Genomic DNA, 18956 nt, shown 5'->3' with positions numbered 1-18956 from the left:
AAATAACTTGTTCAGGCATCAGTTTAGGTATTTGGAAACGTGAAACCAATGAAAACTTTATGAAGAACATTCGGGTGTTTTTTGTCTGTGCATTTAAATCCTGGAATAAACTTTAAATAAAATGGATATTATCATAGGCTGCAAGCAGTATATGCTGAAATCCATTTTAGGGATAAAATTAAATAATATTTTTCAATAAAATGTTCTTAATTTTTAAGGCCATATGTGAGGTCAGATCCTCTTATTGCTCATGGAGTGTCATGAAGGGAATGAGTGGAAGATTCAAGTGTCTGATCCCTCCCTATAACATTCAGAAGTACAAGCAGCTCACTAATTCTAAAAAATTACAACATGAGGATTTTTACCTGAGGCAGTGTAGTCCCAGTCATAAAAAGATATTAGAAAATAATTAAATAAAATCATGACAAATCCAGAGAATGTTAACAGGTTGGGAGCAATCCACAAAGGCACTATCTGTTAAAAAAGAAAGAAAAAAATGTCAGAAAAACTGTACATCCTATTTTAATTAAATATTTATATCAGGAAAGAAGTATTTATATGGCATCAGTAACGTTCAGATTTGTGCATATTTCACCATTTTCAAATTAAAATACCATTTTCATTTCTGAAATTTATTTTCAAATGCAATCCTTTTGCCTGATCTTTGTGACTGCAGTAAAAATGACATTTTAAAACACTGTATTCTCTATGTTGTACGTTATCCTTATTTATCCAATCATCCAGGAAAACTTCCTGCAATCATCTGTATCAGAACTGAAAGAAGACTGCAGCACCCCAGTGTGGTAATTCAGCATCCACGTGGTAGGGGTTTTTAAGCATTCTATTTCCACACTATAAAAAGGAAATTTCCTCTTCTAAAATATGTCAATAATTTCTAACTCAAAACATCAACAAAATCATACCCCTAGTGCTCTCAGAAGCTCTCTCCATTACAAGCAGCTCCCTACTTCTCTAGATAGTAATGTACTGCTCGGGTCTCCTTCTTTACTTATAAATTATAAACACTCCATTAATTGATTTTACTTTGTAAGGTGCTGAAAAGGATTCTGTCTTCACCTAAACCTCTAATTCTTTGTCCCAGTAACCACTCTCAGCTATTCACACCCTGCAGCTTTAAGGTGTTCCTTACACTGCAACAGGGATCCGTTTTGGCAACACTCTTTCCAAGTAACACAGTTTCTGCAGCACATTTTTTTGAAATAGCACACACAGCTTTCTACATGATTTTTAGACAGAACATACTTGCAGAAACACTAAGTATCAAATAGCATCACTCAAACACACTATCAATATTTAAAATACAAAAATATTGGAGGCTTATAATCAAATTCTTTGGAGTGCCTAAGGACTTCAATATATCTAAAGTACTTTAACAGTACAAATTATTACAAGACAATACTAAAGAATAGGAAGTCAAATAATTTCAGATACTAATAACAGTTTTGAAATAAAATGATTTGTTAGTTTCTCTGGACTAGCTAGATGGACAGACAGATGAATACATATGAATTTGTATACACCTTTACATTTCCTCTATCCTATTACTACATGAAAAATTTATTTTTAAAATTTGAATGCTTGAATGATTAATTATTCTGACTAGATCCTCTTTTCCTACTGTGGAACAATTTATAATACTCAGGAGGAATTGTACAACTGATAGTGTACAGTCTAAAGTGTAAACTTTCAAAAAATCAGATTAAAATTCCTGAATACTTTTCTGTTATGTTTTTTAGATGTTTTCTGTAATAGCATTAGTAGTAACTATCATATCTGAAAGTTTATTCTTTATCACCAGGATTTTATCACTAATTTTAAAACTGTATGTCCTCTCTCTAGTATTTAAAATACATCACAGAATGCATACAACCACACTAAAAAAAAATTTAACATATCCATAATCCTAAGTGTTCAAAAGCCCAAATCTAAACCTCTAAGAAAAGGGACAGCAAATGTCCTCTGAAGTTCCTTTTGGAGAACACCTAGGGTAGAACCCTTCACTGCACAGTCCCCTTTTCTTATATTGACTGCACACTCAGCATGCAGCAACAGCAGCATGTTCTCCCCATTTTGCTACCTGAGGATGCAGAAAATGAACCTCCTGCTGGGGAATTTATCTGATGTCTATGGCCATAATTATATGAAACATGAATGACAAACACTAAAAAAATTCTAGATTTCTCTTTTAGTCTGAACTGTGGACCAAAATAGTGTGTTAAGACACCATGGATGAACCGTTTATGTGGATATACAGACATCATCCAACGTATTGTTTTAAAAGGACTGACTTCTCCTGCACGATTCATAAGAATTGTTGACTATTAAATCAAGTGGGGCACCACAATCATCTGCTTTCTAATTAGGCTCATTATTCTAAACAGCCACAATGTCATTATTAAATTATTATAGAAAATAATTTAAGCTTACACAGTGCAAACATGAAGAAGTTATTTTAACCCACTTTCTTGCTAACAGCATGTATTCTAAGAGAAAACCTTCAAAGGATGTTGTTAGACTTGCAATCCCTTTGGCTAACAGACACACCATGAAAAACAGTTAGAGGAGTTCTGTCCTCAGGAAAACAGACTCTCCTGCAGTTAAACCCCTAAGCATGTTCTTTTGATCCCTACCAAACCTAATCTGTCTAGGTATTTGGAAAGTCTTCCAATTGCAAAATCCCTTTTGTTACATTTAATGCCCCTTATCCTTTTGGTTGGCCTTACACTACCATCACCTTATTTCATTATTTAAAAAATCACACAGTGTTCAAGATTAACTTCTTACACACCTTGGAGAAATAGAGTCTGAATTTATGGAAGGATACATTGCAAACTTTATTATCTAATTAGCAGACAGTAGAATTCTAATATACCAATGTGTTACATGATTAATACAACTGAAGGTACCATAGGGAGAATCACATCTGTTCTATGGCAAAACTTTTGTACACTTAAACCTTTTAAAAAACTTTCAGTTCCACAAAACACTAAATGATTTCTGTTCCACCAGGTCTACAGTCACTCATTTGAAAAGCCTTAATACAAACAGCAAATCCTTTAACATATCAATTATTTGGATTAATAATGGTAAAGTACATTTATATAAAGTTCTGTTCAAACTTCACTAAGTCACTTGAGACCACTAAAATTCTACTCTTGCCCAATTTTAGTGATAAAATCAAAGTTCATAAAGGCAACAGAGGGGAGTTAAATTGATTTCAGTGAAGCTGGCATACACCTATGTATCCCACTGGGATTTCCTCCTTTTCCTCTCATTGTCCTGAACAGATGTGATTTCTTATGAACACAAATACAGGAGGAATATTCAGTTCCCGCAATAGCTAAATAATACTACTCATTATTTATCGGAGAGCACAAGATTGTGCCTCATTATAAAATACAAATCCCAATTAAAGGCAAATGCATGGAGCATTGAATTAAATGAAGATGAAATACCTATAGTTGCATAATCAGCATAGTTTTAAATAACACATAGAGTCATATCCTAGTGTCATATCCTGGCTTGTATCAGCAGTAATGTAGTCAGCAGAACCAGAGCAGTGGTCTGTACTCAACACCGGTGAGGCTGCACCTTGAATCCTGTGTTCAGTTCTGTGCTTCTCAGTACAAAGAAGGACATTGAGGTGCTGGAGCCTGTCCAGAGAAGGGCAATGGAGTTGGTGAAGAGTCTGGAGCATAAGTCCTACGGAGAGCAGCTGAGTGGGCTGGGGTTGTTCAGTCTGGGGAAAAGGCAGCTCAAGTGGGGACACTATCACTCTCTACAACTGCCTGAAAGGAGGTTGTAGCCAGGTGGGGGCCGGTCTCTTCTCCCAGGTAACAAGTGATAGGACATGACGAAACAGCCTCAAGTCACACGAGGGGAGGTTACGTTGGACATTAGGAAAAATTTCTTCACCAAAAAAGTTGTTGAGCATTGGAACAGGATGACCAGGGAAGTGGTGAACTCACCATCCCTGAAGATATTTAAAATACATGCAGATTTGGCACTTGGGGACATGGTTTAGTGGTGGAATTGGCAGTGTTGGGTTAACAGTTGGACTCGATGATCTTAAAGGTCATTTTCAACCTAAATGATTCTATGGTTCTATGATTCGTATAGTTGTTACTATAGTTTCATACAACATGGAAAACCTGCCATGAACAGGAGTTTGTTCTCTACATCACAGGATATTATAGTCTAGGGCACACTCACAGCTCAGCTATAATGCTTACAATAGGTACAAGCTACCAAAAAAAAAAGTATTCAAAGCTTCTCCTAAAACTAAGATATAATTTATTAAGATATCACTGGTGTACTTGCACTTCAAGAGAAAATAGTATTTTGGCGAGCAGACGAGCAGAATTTTCTTGAACTGAGTTTGGAATAACAGTTACTGCCACATCTGGTTTCAGTATTTAGCCAGGAATAAAACCATTATAGCAACAATTTTGATGCTCTCCCAGTTCTCATTTTTATCTCTAAAAGCAATCTCCATTACATACTCTTTTCCTCTGCTGCTGTGCATTGCCAGCTCCTCTGCAGGACTCTGATTCTACATGGCAGTATCTTCTAACCTTAGAATGACTACTTCTGCAAAAGCCGAAAGTAATATAGTTTCCCTTTAAATCCTTGCAACACATCACTGAGAATTATTCTGTAACACTCTTGCACCAGAAGGCAAGGTAGAACATTCAGTGCTGCATCTTCAGTATTCAAACCAAATGGCAAAGTACAGACAGCACCCACCCCAGTCTTTGGTTCCATACTCAGATCTCCCAACTTTTGAAACAGGTTTTCAGTCCTTCGCTCTGGTTTGGGTTCTCCTTCAGTGAGAAGAGAACTAAATCATGCTCATCTAAAACTCAGTGAGGTTTAAAAAAATCCAGAGGTCACATTTTTTATGGGTTCTATCACCTTATACTACATGGGGACATTCAAGAATGCTGCTTTTCCTCTCATAGAATGCTGCAACAGTTAGAAAAACTTATCTCCAAAGGAAGTTTTGCCTTGCAATACACCCCCTTCAATCCGAGAGCGGATGAATGCCCATGGATTTCCTAAACCAAAGTGCAAGTGCACAGTAAAGCCTCTGCTCATCTCCTGTGCCAGACTGCAGAGTGCTGGAGGGGCTTTTCTGCCTCACTGTTTTCCTCAATAGTATGATGGGAATGAAAACAGTCTCTGAACTGAATTACTGAATTCAGTGTCACATCTTTGAATTGCTTTTTACTCATACATGTTTGGGTTAGTTTTTAATTCTTAAATTAGGACATATAAACACTTTTCATTAAATTATCTTGAGATTATAAATGAGAGACTATGATTTTCCTGCTGTATTAAGAATAAGAAATACCTTTATTACAGAATCCAGAGACAGCACTCTGACCATGTACATCCATTTTGTTAGTACAAAGCTTTTTTCAAGTCTGCTCCAATCTAAATATTTCCTGTAACAAGGCAGATGCCGAAATCAGTGCTTTCTTGGAGATCAATAAAGTTCATATTTATTTGAGATAAAGAGCTTTTTTTTTTTTTGCCAACAACGGCACAACTAATTGTGAGCAGTTTATTTTTAGAAACTGCAGATCATAATGCATTCAAGAGATGGCATCTTCCAATCGTTATGGTTATCATGGTAACTGCTCTCATTTTCAGCTTCTTAAAGAAATGCCTTGCTCCCTCGAGCAAGTACCCTTGGGAGAAAATGAGACAGCACTTGCATAAAATCATATGCGCGGCACAGAGATAAAGCCATGCTGTTGTTAGGTGGCATATGCTGCACAAAAATAATTTGTAGTAAATAAACCCCTTCATGTCTGCAAAGCTATTTAATGAAAGATGTAAAAAAGAAATGGATGCCTTTTCTATAGCAATCAGAAAAAAATAAGTAAACCTTTTTTTTCTAAAAAAAACCCCTCATCTCAAAATAACATACTTATATAAACAGGTATGCATCCTGCAACATTTGTTTTCTTTTATCAGATGCCCTAATTTCAGCTTTATTAATCAATATTTTTAAAAGAAAATACGTGATGTATTTAAAACAAATTCTTATATTAACATGTGAAGTTTTTATTAAATAAAATTCTTACCTTAATAATTTTGTTCCAGATGGGCTGCATAATATACACAGATAAAGGATTTGTATCCACAGCACTGTACTGTGAGGAAAAAGCAAACATGTTAAACAAAGCACTGAACAATGCTTATTTTTTCAGCATCTAAGAGCAATCACTCTGAGTGTGACTGGTGTAAATTTATTTTGTTCTGATGACCATTCATACAGGTTTAATTTAATTTAAAAGCACTGGCCTGGTTTACACTTACCCTATTAGTAACCCCATGTACTAACACAAAGGTTTAGGCTTGTGAACTGCCAAACAGCTCTGCAGTCACATTTTACTGCTAAATTCTTATTAATTTTACAAGTTATCCTATAAGAGTCTGCATTTCTACCATATTTTGGATTTAATTTACTTGCGCTACCACTCATACACAGTCTGAGCAGTGGTTCCTTGCTAGTATTAGGATAGATAGTGCATATGGAATATGTTCATAAGTAGAATATTACCTTGCAGAGATACAAAGCTTTTGTCATAGCAACACAGTTGCATTTGCACTATGCTAATTCATGTAAGGCAATGTTATTATAAAAATAAGCCTAAAATAGCACAGTCCACTACCACAATAAAATTTTCCCATTGCACAGACTTGTAATTATATTTTATGTGTTTTATAATTCTAACAGGTATATATCTGTACCTTTTGCAAACAAAATATTTCAGAAATCCAACCCCACTCCAAATTGCTGGTGTCTGCTTTTTCCTCAGAAGGCAGTATCAAGTTTTATCCTGCCTTGAGACTGCAGAACACAGAATCAGAACAACCCCCAGAAGAATGATCTTAACTGACAATACCACTCGCAATCATGTTCTTGAGCCCCGGCAGGTCCGCAGTCGAAGAAGTCATTGGGGTAAAACACGTAATTATTCAGAAATTCTAGGACTTTCAAAGTGCATATGTTGCTTAACGTTGTTAGCATGATGCATATGACTCACATAAATCTTCAGATACATCTATATATACCATTGTCCAAACATCGTGTGCAGACAATAGGAACAAAATAGGGATGTGTTAGACCACAGGTTGACAAAGCTGTTCACATGCAGAAGAGCTGATGACAAAGAGTCTTTCGTTTCACATAACTCCAGCTAACAGTTAACTGCTCTCTCTTACATATAGTTAATTTATTGACCTCTCTTAGCCAACTACCCTTTGGATAAGATTGCACTCTGGAAGTACCTGTTTCAAGTCATTAATTATCAAAGAAGCCTAGACACTTGTCTTAAACTTAAGACACCTTTTAGGTGACTGAAGTCTAGCAAGATTAATTTCGGTTTCAGTATCCCTATCTCCAAGCTTTTCCATACACACCTAACTTGCACACGTGGGAGCTAAGAGCTTCCAGTGGACAAATGCAAGTGGATCAAAAGATTGATGAAGCATGCCTCAGGTTTTGCATGCACAGTCTATGACTTTGCATCTCATCTTTCTCAGGGTATCAGCCTATGGAATGCTTAAGAACTCTTCCATACGTTTCCTTTTTCTATGCATACAAAGGATATGTTTTAATTACCTTCCAGAGAAAACAAAGTATTCAGATAATTATTTTGTGATTTGTGGTTAAGTTTAAATCATGATCATAAATACAGCATTCTTGTGAATTTATTTTAATACCCTGCTTTGTTCTGCTCCCAAGAAGCTGCTAACCTCAAGGCCATGAAATCCTCAGGAGTTTAATGTTCATGTCTGCTCAGAAAAGCAAAGTACTGAGTAACATGCTCACGGTATGATCAGTGAACACGAATGCAAGAGTGTACTGAACCTTATGTAAAAACAGTACTGCCATTTGCTATTGTGTAATTCTGTCCTTTTCGAGGCACTTTTAGTAAAAGGCAGAAGTGGAAGAGGATAAGCCTGTTAGAGGTTTTTAAGTGCAAGATTGATACAAGTACTAAGCATTTCTCTGCAAACACTTTCTGCCCTAGAAGAGGGAACTTGATTGTCCTTTTACAAAGAAGGAGGACTTGGAATAATCAGAAAGTTTCTGTCAATTACATTTGAAAGAAATTGCAATAGTTGGGAGGGAAGAGCAGTAGTGAGGGAATAGGAAAAATGGCATTAATTGACTCCATCTTACTCCCAAGTTTAAAAATTCTTCTGTTTTTTTTTTGTTTTGGAGTTTTTTCTTAATAGCTAAAACCTCCTTGAAAGCCATCTGCTTTCCCTCGCAGTGTTAATAATGGCTTCTAGCAGAGTTGGAAATGAGAATACAGACACCAGACATGCACACATGGATGTTGATTCAAGCAGCACACGTGAGATGTGCTTTTTACTCTGTGTTCCTGCATTTTAATCTCCATCCAGGGGATCCAATACAGCATCAAGTTTGTACTGGTCAGCTCTGTCAGAGTAGAGAAGAAACATGAGAATATCACGAGGAAGAGGGAAAAAAAGGAATAAACAGTTAAGAAAAGTAAGAGTAAGGAAAGTAAAGTAATTGAGAAAAGCAAGAGAAAGAAAAATGAGCCAAAGCAAAGGTTTGGCTACACAGAAGAAAGACTACCATTCTGAAGTGGCAGAGCAGAGCCAAACATCTGAGGGCAAAAGCACTCGCAGTGACCAAGGTCTGCACTGCTGAATATAAGTAGTACCTTCTGATTCACATCCACACAGCTTAGAAATACCTCCCCTTATTTCAAACTGGTCACATCCACACCGCACAGCATGTGCTGGACGGGTGTTCGACCTCCTCATCTGGCCCTGCACACATAACACCTTATTAGGACTGAATACACTTTAGTTCAAAGTATCTGAAGCAATCTGGAGACTACATTGAAACCCAGCAACATGGCATGTTCAGAGCATGGAAGTGAGCATTGTGTGTTGCACATGTTCACAAATCCAAACACCCAAGCTGGAAGAGTGTTGAAGGACGGTGAAAGCCAAAAATGGTGTGCACTGCCTCCAGAATGGACTATTCCCAAAACAAAGCCTAGTTATTGTCTTGAGGAGACTTAGGAGAAAAAAACAAAGCAGAAGAACGGGTAGTGAGCTAACCATTAATCAGAGCAGACAGCTGGATCTTCATTGGACTCCCTAGACCTCTCCAGCCTTGCATTGTGGAGGTATCCCAAGAATAAAATTTTGGAATTACTACAAGTAAGAGAAAAATATAAAGCATGTCTACACAAACTTCAGAGTGAGGAGAGAAAGCAAATCCCAAGAAATGTAGTTGCATAACTGCTAGGACATAGCTACTTCAAGTTAAATTGCTTCTTATGCTAACAGACTACTCCTTTCCCGTACTTAAATTATCTTTTCCCAGATAGCACCATATTGTGTCACACAGTCATATACATTCAGAGATACAGAGTCAAACTGTTGTGAATTGTTTACATTTGAACTGCTGGCATCAAAATGGCTCTGTAGGTTTTAGTTTTGTATTAGTAGCAACAAATTCGCTACAATTCACATTCCTGCCCAGAAATAGCGAATTTTAATTTTTCATTGACTTCGTGAATCACATGATTTATTATCTCTGTTGAAAATGCTGGGAGACTGAGGCACATGTGGGTTGTAATTCACCCTATGGCTGGAGAATAGAGCAAAGAATAGAGCCCCAGTAGTGTTAATGGTGTCATATTTATATACATAATTTCAGTATAAGCAATATTGATTTATTCATACAAAGTCTGCTCATATTAACTCAATTTTATATTTGTGTTGACTTCTACAAAAGCCTTTAAAAATGTAGAGGCTGAAAAGCTTCTTTCCCAGACAAATTAATGTTTAAAACAGCTATATATCAGGCAGTAATAATGGTTTAGGTTGCAGTTTATTGAAATATATGGTTCTGTGATTGCTTGAGTATTTCATATGAAGTTAGATGCCTATTATGGAAGAATACACTAGCTGTCCTGTTCCATGTTTCCACAGGGAAAACCTGACAACCATCTAATGACAACATAAGGACTTGAATGAAGAATATAAATACTGGAAAACATGTCCTTTTCCTGCAAGCAAACTCAGTTGGGGCAGGCAATGTATGGAAGAGCCACAGCTGTACTCATGTGCTGACGTTCTAACAACTCAGTGGTCCTGCAGGCCTGGGGAATCTCCTCTTATATCAAGCAGAGAATCAATACATCAAAAGGAAAAGAGGTAAAACTGTAGTCTTTAAACAAGTGATATATTGAAAATAACTCCTCTTCAGAGTGTTTTCCAAGATATGTGCATGATGGTGTATTCCAACAATACCACCCGGACATCTAATGATCACTTCTCCAACACACGTAAGTGATGAGCTTGTCATCATCTGGCCTATAAGCAGAGACCTACATCACTGATGGAAAATTTTGAGGGATCTGCTGATGGAAAAGATTTGAAAAATTGACTTCCACAGCATATATTTGAAATAAAATTAAAAAGTATTTCAGCAAGTGCTGAGGTTTTACTGTCTACCATGCATGGCTCAGCTACGCCTCCCAGGGCCAGCACAGCACAGATGGTCCCTTCCTTTAGTGCCCATGGGCAGAGGCTTCCAGTGCTGAAGGCAGTGACTGGGTCCCAGCCCTGGGAGCTTTTGGCTCTGATTATGGGACAGGACAGGCTGCCAGGCCTGCCTTGCCCTGCTGCCCTGGGGCTCCCACTGCCCCCAGCCATCATGGCATCGACAGCTACCAACACCTTCCTGTGGCTTCTTTTATCACATCTCCTCTCCGATTACACAATTTCACAACACCTGTGTTTTCTAAATAACAGACAAGGGAATAGGAGGCGTGACAGTGGATTCTCTTTTGCACAAGATAAGTTTTTTGTGGTTTTGAAAGCTGCAAAATGACCCTCCCAATCCAGGGAATGAACCTACTTAAGAGTGGGAAATCACTCTTCTGGGCAACTTCTTATGCAACATGAACTTGTATTCTGTGGTATCTTACACTTCTGGAATCATAAAAAAATTAAAGAAAATACTGAAATACTGGCACATCTGGTAACAATTTTCCATCCACCTTTCAGATTCCTAGAATACATTAAACACATGGAGTTTAATTCTAGTTTACATATGTTTTTACAGGTTTGTAGATATTATGAGACACAGTTTTGAGTTTTAAAAAAAGCCTCACAAGGGGAAAGAAGAGAATCACAGTATAAACAAAAGAGCTCCACAACACTGTGGATGCCAAATGAATTCAAAATGTTCAGCAGTTTAAAAGCACTGATATATTCCAAAACACAATCCTGTTATTTCTAATAATAAAATTGCTTTACATTATATCATCATTTAGTTAATTATTCATAAATAATGGCTTGGATTTTGTATCTCCTACTGCTTAAATAGTTTGGACTACCCTGCCTTTCCTCCTATCCATATGTTTGTTTGTTTTATTAAGTCACCAATATCTAAGTCAAGGAGTTATAAATCCTTAAGACTTATAGGGTTGAAGCATATAACACACAAGTAGAAACTAAAGAACAGGATTTGTAATTTATCCTGGCAAAGAGTAGGTGGTGGAGAGCATGTAATTGCATACTCAGATGCAAACACTTGTCTCCTTGGGCTCTGAGGTTGTGGATTCTGTTACCTGATGGTTGTGCTGTGTGTACTAGGGCTGGATGTAGCTGCACTGTGAAGGAAGAGGCTGCTCAAAGTGGCCTCCTGAGCAGTTCTCTCCCTGACTTTGCTCCCTTCAATTCCATTAGCCTATGCATACCTACAGCTAGGAAATATGGTTATATTTTCCTGCCATCTGGTACTATTCCTAGCAAATACTTGAAACTCAGTGTCATGGTTTGGGCAATTCAACAATTCTGATTGGTATTACTAAGTCATCACAAAGCTGTTATTATATAAACTGTATTACTTAACATACATATTACAAAAAATATAAAATAAAATGTATTACATAAAAGCTGTCCTGGGGATGCTTTGTTGCAAAGGTATACTTATGATTCAGACCTCCTCGTTTTCAGGAACCCTGACACAGTCATTGACCATAGGCCATAGCTGTTTGCCTAATGGAAGTACATATGAACCCATGTCCATGAGGTCATGGCACACGTATTGCTGTGGGTCAGGACAGGATGCTCTTAGGGAGTCGTACCTGCTAGTGGGGCACATCCCCTTGCTTGCAGAGCAGTGTCCTTCCCTTAAGATCACAGTCATGGATTTGGATCATAGAATCATTCGGGTCAGAAGGCACCTCATAAGGTCTCCCCCTTTTCAAAGTAGGTTCAGCCAGGAGCTCAAAACCAAGTGCTTGGTGCTTTATCCAGTTGGGCCTTGGAAAGCTCCAAGGTTGGTGACTGCTGGACAACTTGTGCCACAGCTTCACTGTATTCTTGAGGAAAACTTTCTCCTTATAGGCCGCATGAAGACACCCTGATTCAGCTCATGCCTGCTGCCTGTGATCTTCCCACTGTGCACAATTACAAGGAGCCTGACTTCATCCTCCCAAAGACCACCCCATAGGTACTAGGGGGCTGCTGCCTGGAGGCATCTCCTCTCCAGGCAAAATAGGTCCCAAGTCTGCAGCCTCTCCTCACAGGACAAATGCTCCAGCCCCAACTACTCTGGTGGCCTCCAGTGAACTTCCTCCAGTTTTTCTTGAATTGGAGATCCAAAACTGGACACAGCATTCTAGATTTAAGCTAGTAAAGGTGGGTAATTACTTCCCCCTTTACTAATGGGCCATGCTACTGTTAATACAACCCAGGATGCTGTTGACTTTCTCTGCTGCCAGGGTACACTGAGGGCTCATGTTCAGCTTCCTGACTACCACAATCCTCCCATTCACCAGGAGTAAAGGGCTGATGATGACAGATTTGCTGACTAGCTATTCTTGAAATCTGAGATCTATGAGAGACATCAGAGACTCAATACAATTGCAAGAGGAGCACATTTTGAGGCAAGAAGTCATAATGTGCTGGTCCCAACAGGGAGGTTCTTGTTCACCATGTGAGACTAAATAAAGATTGGATTCTTTACTGATAGGACCGTAAGCACCCAGACCAGGGAGAGGTGGAGAGTCAGTGGAACTGGAAGTCGGCAATCATTTTTCAATCAACAGTAGTTACATTAAGGATGCTGCCTAATTTGTCTTCAGGAAAAGGTCTTGCTTAGTGGGACACATTCAAACACTTAACAACAAAGCCAAAATAACTACACAGAGCACAGAAACATGATTAAATATTGAGCAAGTGATAGATAACAGAAGGCAGTTGCACATGTGCTGCTCCAAAGGGACAAAGGTAGAGGCTGGCCCAGATTGGCAAAAGCATAAATCCTACTAAAACCAAAACCTGCATACTCTTAAGGAACTGCACAAAATGACTGTAAACTACTGCCATCCAAAGCAGCTCAAACATAGCAAGGAAGTTGATTTTTATGGTTTTGGGGTTTTTTTCGTAGACTGGTCTTCTACAGTTGGTAAAAGGAAACAACATCACGATTCTATGCATGTGCAAACATGTATGTGCCAGCAGCCCTTTAAAGATCAAACAGTACAACAAATTGCCATACAGCTGGAGATCTGCCAGAATGTGTACCTAAATCCCTGAGGAAACCAAAGAAACCGCTCCACGCCCAGAAGGTCAGGCAGATTAAAAGTGGGTTGTAGTTTTCATGAGGGATGCTAAACAGAGGTTCTATACCACATACAAAAACCAGTTGTGTTATCCAGTATCCTGATGCACAAGAGAGGAGATACTTCCCAGAAAGATTCTTCCCCCTATAAACAACCTTTACAAGAAGGGTTCGCCTAGATTTATAACAAATAATCCACATCCAAATCACAGATACATCTTTGCAATTAGCCTTCTATTAAAACACAGATGAATAAACAAAAATACATGTAAATACATAAATGTGTATACACGCATATCCTACACATAAAAATCCAATAAGCATTCAGAACACTAACATCTCTTGATAAAGCAAGAAAATGAAATCATGTGGTTGGTAGTTGCACTTTCATGATATTCAACAAGGCATACAACTCTTTATATTGAGTGTATTTGTCCTAAAAGTGATCTAATGAACCTTTGTAAAGTCATGGGCTTAATATTGCACTCAAAACTGTGTACAGTAACACCATCATTGGGAAAAATGTCCTTTGGCAAGTAATATCAAATGCAGCATCTCTGTGATGTGATTTCATTATGTTGTTGGCTCATTAGCATACGATGTGTAGAAGGAAGATAATGATTACAGAGCTCCTGAACTTCTACATTATGTCAGCTACCATTACAACAGGACAAGACTAAGAGGTAGTGTGTGCACAGACATGGTCTTTCAGGTATTCAGTTGGCCCACAACTCTGACACACCAGTACAAGTGACAAAAAATATAAAGTAATGAATTATTTGATTTCACATAAGATTTAACAACATTTAATTTCAACCCCAGCCTTCCAATCCATCAAAGTAACATGAAGAAGAAAGACTACAAGATTTTATATGTAGAGCAGTGGGCTGTTGACTCACTGTTTCACAGAACCTGGAAAACCCTAGTTTTTACTGCCTCAGGTATTCAAGGACTTAATTAAACTGCAGTGGTTTGAAAAATCTAACTATAGCAAATAAAACTGGTAATTGTCTTCAAATAATATTTGGAATTAAAAATTAGGGAAAAAACCCTAAAAATACTATCTGCAAAACCACTATGTAATAATCATGTAATGAATGTACTCAACATAGATAAAATTGTCCAAATGCAATCATGAACACTATTAACTGTGTCCTAAAAAGTTTCAGATAAACATGCAAACGAGAGTCTTCTATCCTAAATTTTCAATATCATGTGAACTTATTGTGCCACTGGAGTCGAAAACAAAACTCCTGTTCAACAAAGGTGAGCAGAACCCATTATGTTTCTAAATCTCATAGTTACACAGGTAGCCTTGGAAAAGCATAAAGGCTTCACAGAAATTCAGTCTTGTATCTGGATGAATCCTGAACTTCCAGACAGGAACTCACTAGATTATACTCAACACACTTTGCTCCTTTGGTATAAGTCAGTATAAGAGAAACAATCAAGCCTTGAAACATGATCATCACACACCTGATCTGGTTTCTCTAATCTACCAAAATGAGGGCTGGGATGTAATTTGAGAGGTCTTCTAGTCCGGCACATTTACCTAATGCAGGATCATGTTCAGTATATATTAAGGAAGCAGATCAAGTTACCATGAGGTAATGAGCCAATTGCTTGTGATAAACGACCATGCTGGCACACTAAAAGAGAATACATAATTCAAAACTTTGCTAAAAAAGGCGTCAGCAACTGTTTATCAGCACTCAACACTAGACTGTTGATCTTCCCTCAGAGAAATCGAACCATTTCTTAAGACTGATAAATGATTGCCCAATCTCCTTTAGTACCTGTTTCAGCAAGCCTTATCAACACAAGACTGACATAGCAGACACCTTAAATTTCTCTTTGTGCAGCCAAAACTCACATATTGTCTTTCTTTAAAGAGGCACTCATGAAGACTAACTGGCTGCTAGGCTCTTACTCCCATTGTACTCAGACTGTTTCTCACAGTTCATTTTTTCTAAGCCTCTTAGTATTCATAATGTCATTCTGTGGACTGTAAATTGTAGGCCAAAGCAAGCAGGACATATTATTCCACCTGATACCTGATCAGTACATCAGCTACAAGAGTATATCCTGATCCCCAGGAATCTTTACTGCAGTCCACTGTCTCCTATTTTATCTTCAAAATGTTGTTTTTTCTTTCCCCTAGGTGTTTACTGGATTTCTTCATACTCATGTCTGGCCATTGTATCCCCTTTCCAGTAACATTTTAAATCATAACCCTATTCTTCAAAATGCTTTAGTATCATGTGAAAATTTTACAATTTCCTCCCTTCGGTTATTTAATGAAAGTATTGAACGGCAACAGAACTGGGACAGAGAGACAGCTCCGTAGGTAGGATTCCATTTGACAGAACCTCCTACTTTGACAGAGAAGTTAAGATTACTCTTTATGTTTCCATTTTACACTGATTTCATCTTAACTCTCACCCCAACCCTCATCTGCTCAGCAAATTACCCTCTAAAAAATGGCTTAGAGGATAAAAACAGCGTTGACAAATTCAGATGAAAATGTGAAATCATAGACCTTAATTTTTAATGTTATATCTAATTTTTTAAATAATCTTTTCCAAGGCCTATTTTTTGAGTCAAGCCTCTATAGTCTGTCCTTAGATCTCTTTTTTCCTGAAACACGATAAAACATCAACGTTTTCTGGCTTGGGAAACCTTCATGCACAGGTGCTGTAGAAAAGCTGACTCAAGGCATATTTGCAAGGGAAATCCTAAAACTGAAGTGATGAGAAGATGCAACAGCAACAAGAGCTCACCACTGACATTACTGCATTCTGGTCCAAATTCTGCTTTTATCTGTACTCATCACCTGGCTGTCTCACAACTGCTTGTTTCCAACAGAAACCCAAACAGGGAGAAAAAAGGCAGCTGATTAATTCCACGGGTGCTCCTCTAGAACTGCAGAATGTTGATAAAATATAAAAGTAGAAATTATATGACCTAAGCTCTACAATAGGAGTTGGTTGCAGCCTTTAGACTGTGTTGCTCCAGATCCCAGGGAATAGAACAAAATCCAAGTATCAGCATCTTCTGCTCTACAGTTGCAGCAAATCATCAAGCATGCAACTATCCTGAAATCAGGACCTGTCCACCTGCCCCACAGGAAAGAAGATGGCAGAATTATCACAGCAGCAATAGTGAGAGTTGCATCTGAACTGTCTCATCATCACATCTCCACCCATTCTCAGCGTGCTTTTAAGCAGTAAAAAGAAAACTCAGTCTCTAAATCCCCATTAACATGCAGAATAAACAGGAATAGATTTGTAAAGTGAAATAGCTAGCCCTGAGGATCCAATGTCCATGCTATAATGATTTCAGAAAATTTTACACTAAGCTGATTACAGTATAATAGTATGGACTGAATGTATTTGGTGTACTTGTGCATTTTTTCTTAGTACAGCTGGTTTAGGTTCATTCAAAGGGAACGCATTTTTATGCTCTGAGGTCACTCTGTGATGTAAACCAAAGCTTGGTAATTGGGGAAAACTTGCTTCAAAAGCATAATTTACATGGACCTGACATGCTAAAGGGTGCTGAAGTATTTGCATTCATTAGAGGTCTGCCATTCCCTTTGCAAAGAACTGCGTTGGTTTTGTTGCCAAGGCCCTCCTCCAACTGCAAACAGGAGACAGATAGTGCCTGAGACATACAATTGGGGTATTCATGGCAGAGAAATTAGTTCAGCTGTGTGAAAATTTTGAAAATCAAGCAGTATTTTTTTCAAGCCAAATTTGCCTTTACGAAAGGAGTTGATTACACAAATTAGTTTTTAAGCTGCGTTACGCTCAGCTCCCAGATCAGGTCAGTGGATAAGCTGTGCAAAGTACGGAGGATATTAAGCCACTTATACTACTGCAAATATAATGCTGCAGTGGGATGCAGGACAGAGACACGGATACTGCTACCTAAAGTTTCCCAGGCATGCTTCATGTCCAAAAGCAATACATTGTTTTAGCTCAATACCAAACATATGCTAACAAATCCTTTGAGAGATTACCTATCTCTCCACAAGGCCAGCCCATGTATCCTTCCACAGTACTCCAGAGCCAGGTTCCCCAGGAAACACACTACAGAAATAGCCAGGTGGTTGTAAGAAGAGGTAACCTGTGTGTGCTGGGCACAGTAATCAAGAGTCTAGCACCTGTTGAGTAGGCAGCAAAGGCAGCATCAATCTCCTCACAGGAGATGGGAAGCTAGAGGAGCAGGATGCAGTAAGGCTGTAGGTTTGAGGGGAGGAGATGGCAGCCAGAGGACAACAGGGGTTTGAAGAACATGTCTCAGGCCTGGGAAGTGATGAGAACAAATTCGTGGTTGTGGTAGCAGCCCTAGGCATGGGAGTGGGAGGGGGAAGAGATTGTGGCAGTGATTAGTGTCTTCTTGCTGCACCCGTTTTGCATTTTTTGAGAACTTTAATCTACTGTGAGCAGCATTTAGGAATGGGCAGAGCTGCTATCACCTGCCAGGTCCTCCTGCAAACTGGAGCACCAGGAAAATGGTGCAAATACCCCACTAGCTCATCTCATGCAGCTGTATTTCTCTGGGTGTAACCTGTAACATTTGGATTTAATTATTTCCAGGATGTTCCAATCCTGAGCCACCTCAGCTAATAGAAAATTGACTGATTTCTAAATAAATTTCTAAATAAATTTCTATCTTTCTAAAACCTGTACTTACCACACTTTTTCCAGAACACAATTGAACAGATACTTCTCAAGAGCGCTGGCTGAGTCCTACAGTTAAGAAAATTACCAAATATATTTTCCGGTCTTTACAATGCTCTCAAGAAACCAATATACAAAAATAAAATGGTTTGATAAGTGATTATGTCTTTTGTTAATCATTTGCCCTGCAAATCATAAGTATGGCACAATGATTACAAGTTTTTTTTTTTAAAAAATGCTATTTTGATTCTTTCCCATCTGCACTTGTTTGAAGCCACTTTCATTCAAGTGATAAGGAAGAACGTAACACAAGTGTTCCTTGTATTTGTACTATGAACTCAAATATTTTAGGAAGGTTACTTAAATAACAACGTCTGTTTATACTAAAAATAGCTTTTTGTTTTCCTGTGGTGATCTCAGTCAAGACTACGGCTCCACTGTTCAAGCACAGGCCTGTGCAACTTACACCCAGTGGCCAGACACAGCTTGCAGCATGTTTTATCCCACACACACCAGAGACACATGAACAGGCTGATACATTTTAACGAGTTGCTGTGCAAAACAAGTTCCTAGTAAGCAACCCGGAGAAAGCTCTCGAAGCCACA

General features: G+C 38.3%; 1 protein-coding gene across 2 annotated transcripts in view; it reads right to left on the bottom strand.

Annotated features, from left to right (window-relative positions):
* The window catches only part of LOC116780610 (ethanolaminephosphotransferase 1-like), a 58617-nt gene that overhangs the window by 38620 nt on the left and 1041 nt on the right, over positions 1–18956 (bottom strand). Inside the window, exons 1-3 of one of the 2 annotated variants that reach the window (XM_032675823.1) lie at positions 12186–12254; positions 6114–6182; positions 366–474 (exon numbers count right to left, since the gene is read on the bottom strand). In XM_032675823.1, coding sequence (XP_032531714.1) covers positions 366–474; positions 6114–6143 — 139 coding nt within the window. In that variant the 5' untranslated portion in view covers positions 6144–6182; positions 12186–12254. Of the gene's footprint in view, positions 1–365; positions 475–6113; positions 6183–12185; positions 12255–18956 lie in introns of those variants that run through there. The other variant, XM_032675817.1, reaches the window with a different exon arrangement.

This window comes from Chiroxiphia lanceolata, chromosome 1 (genome assembly GCF_009829145.1).
Source record: "Chiroxiphia lanceolata isolate bChiLan1 chromosome 1, bChiLan1.pri, whole genome shotgun sequence".
Classification (NCBI taxonomy): Eukaryota; Metazoa; Chordata; class Aves; order Passeriformes; family Pipridae; genus Chiroxiphia; species Chiroxiphia lanceolata.
Note: the sequence above shows the minus strand (reverse complement) of the source record. Positions and strands in the feature narration are given on the sequence as shown.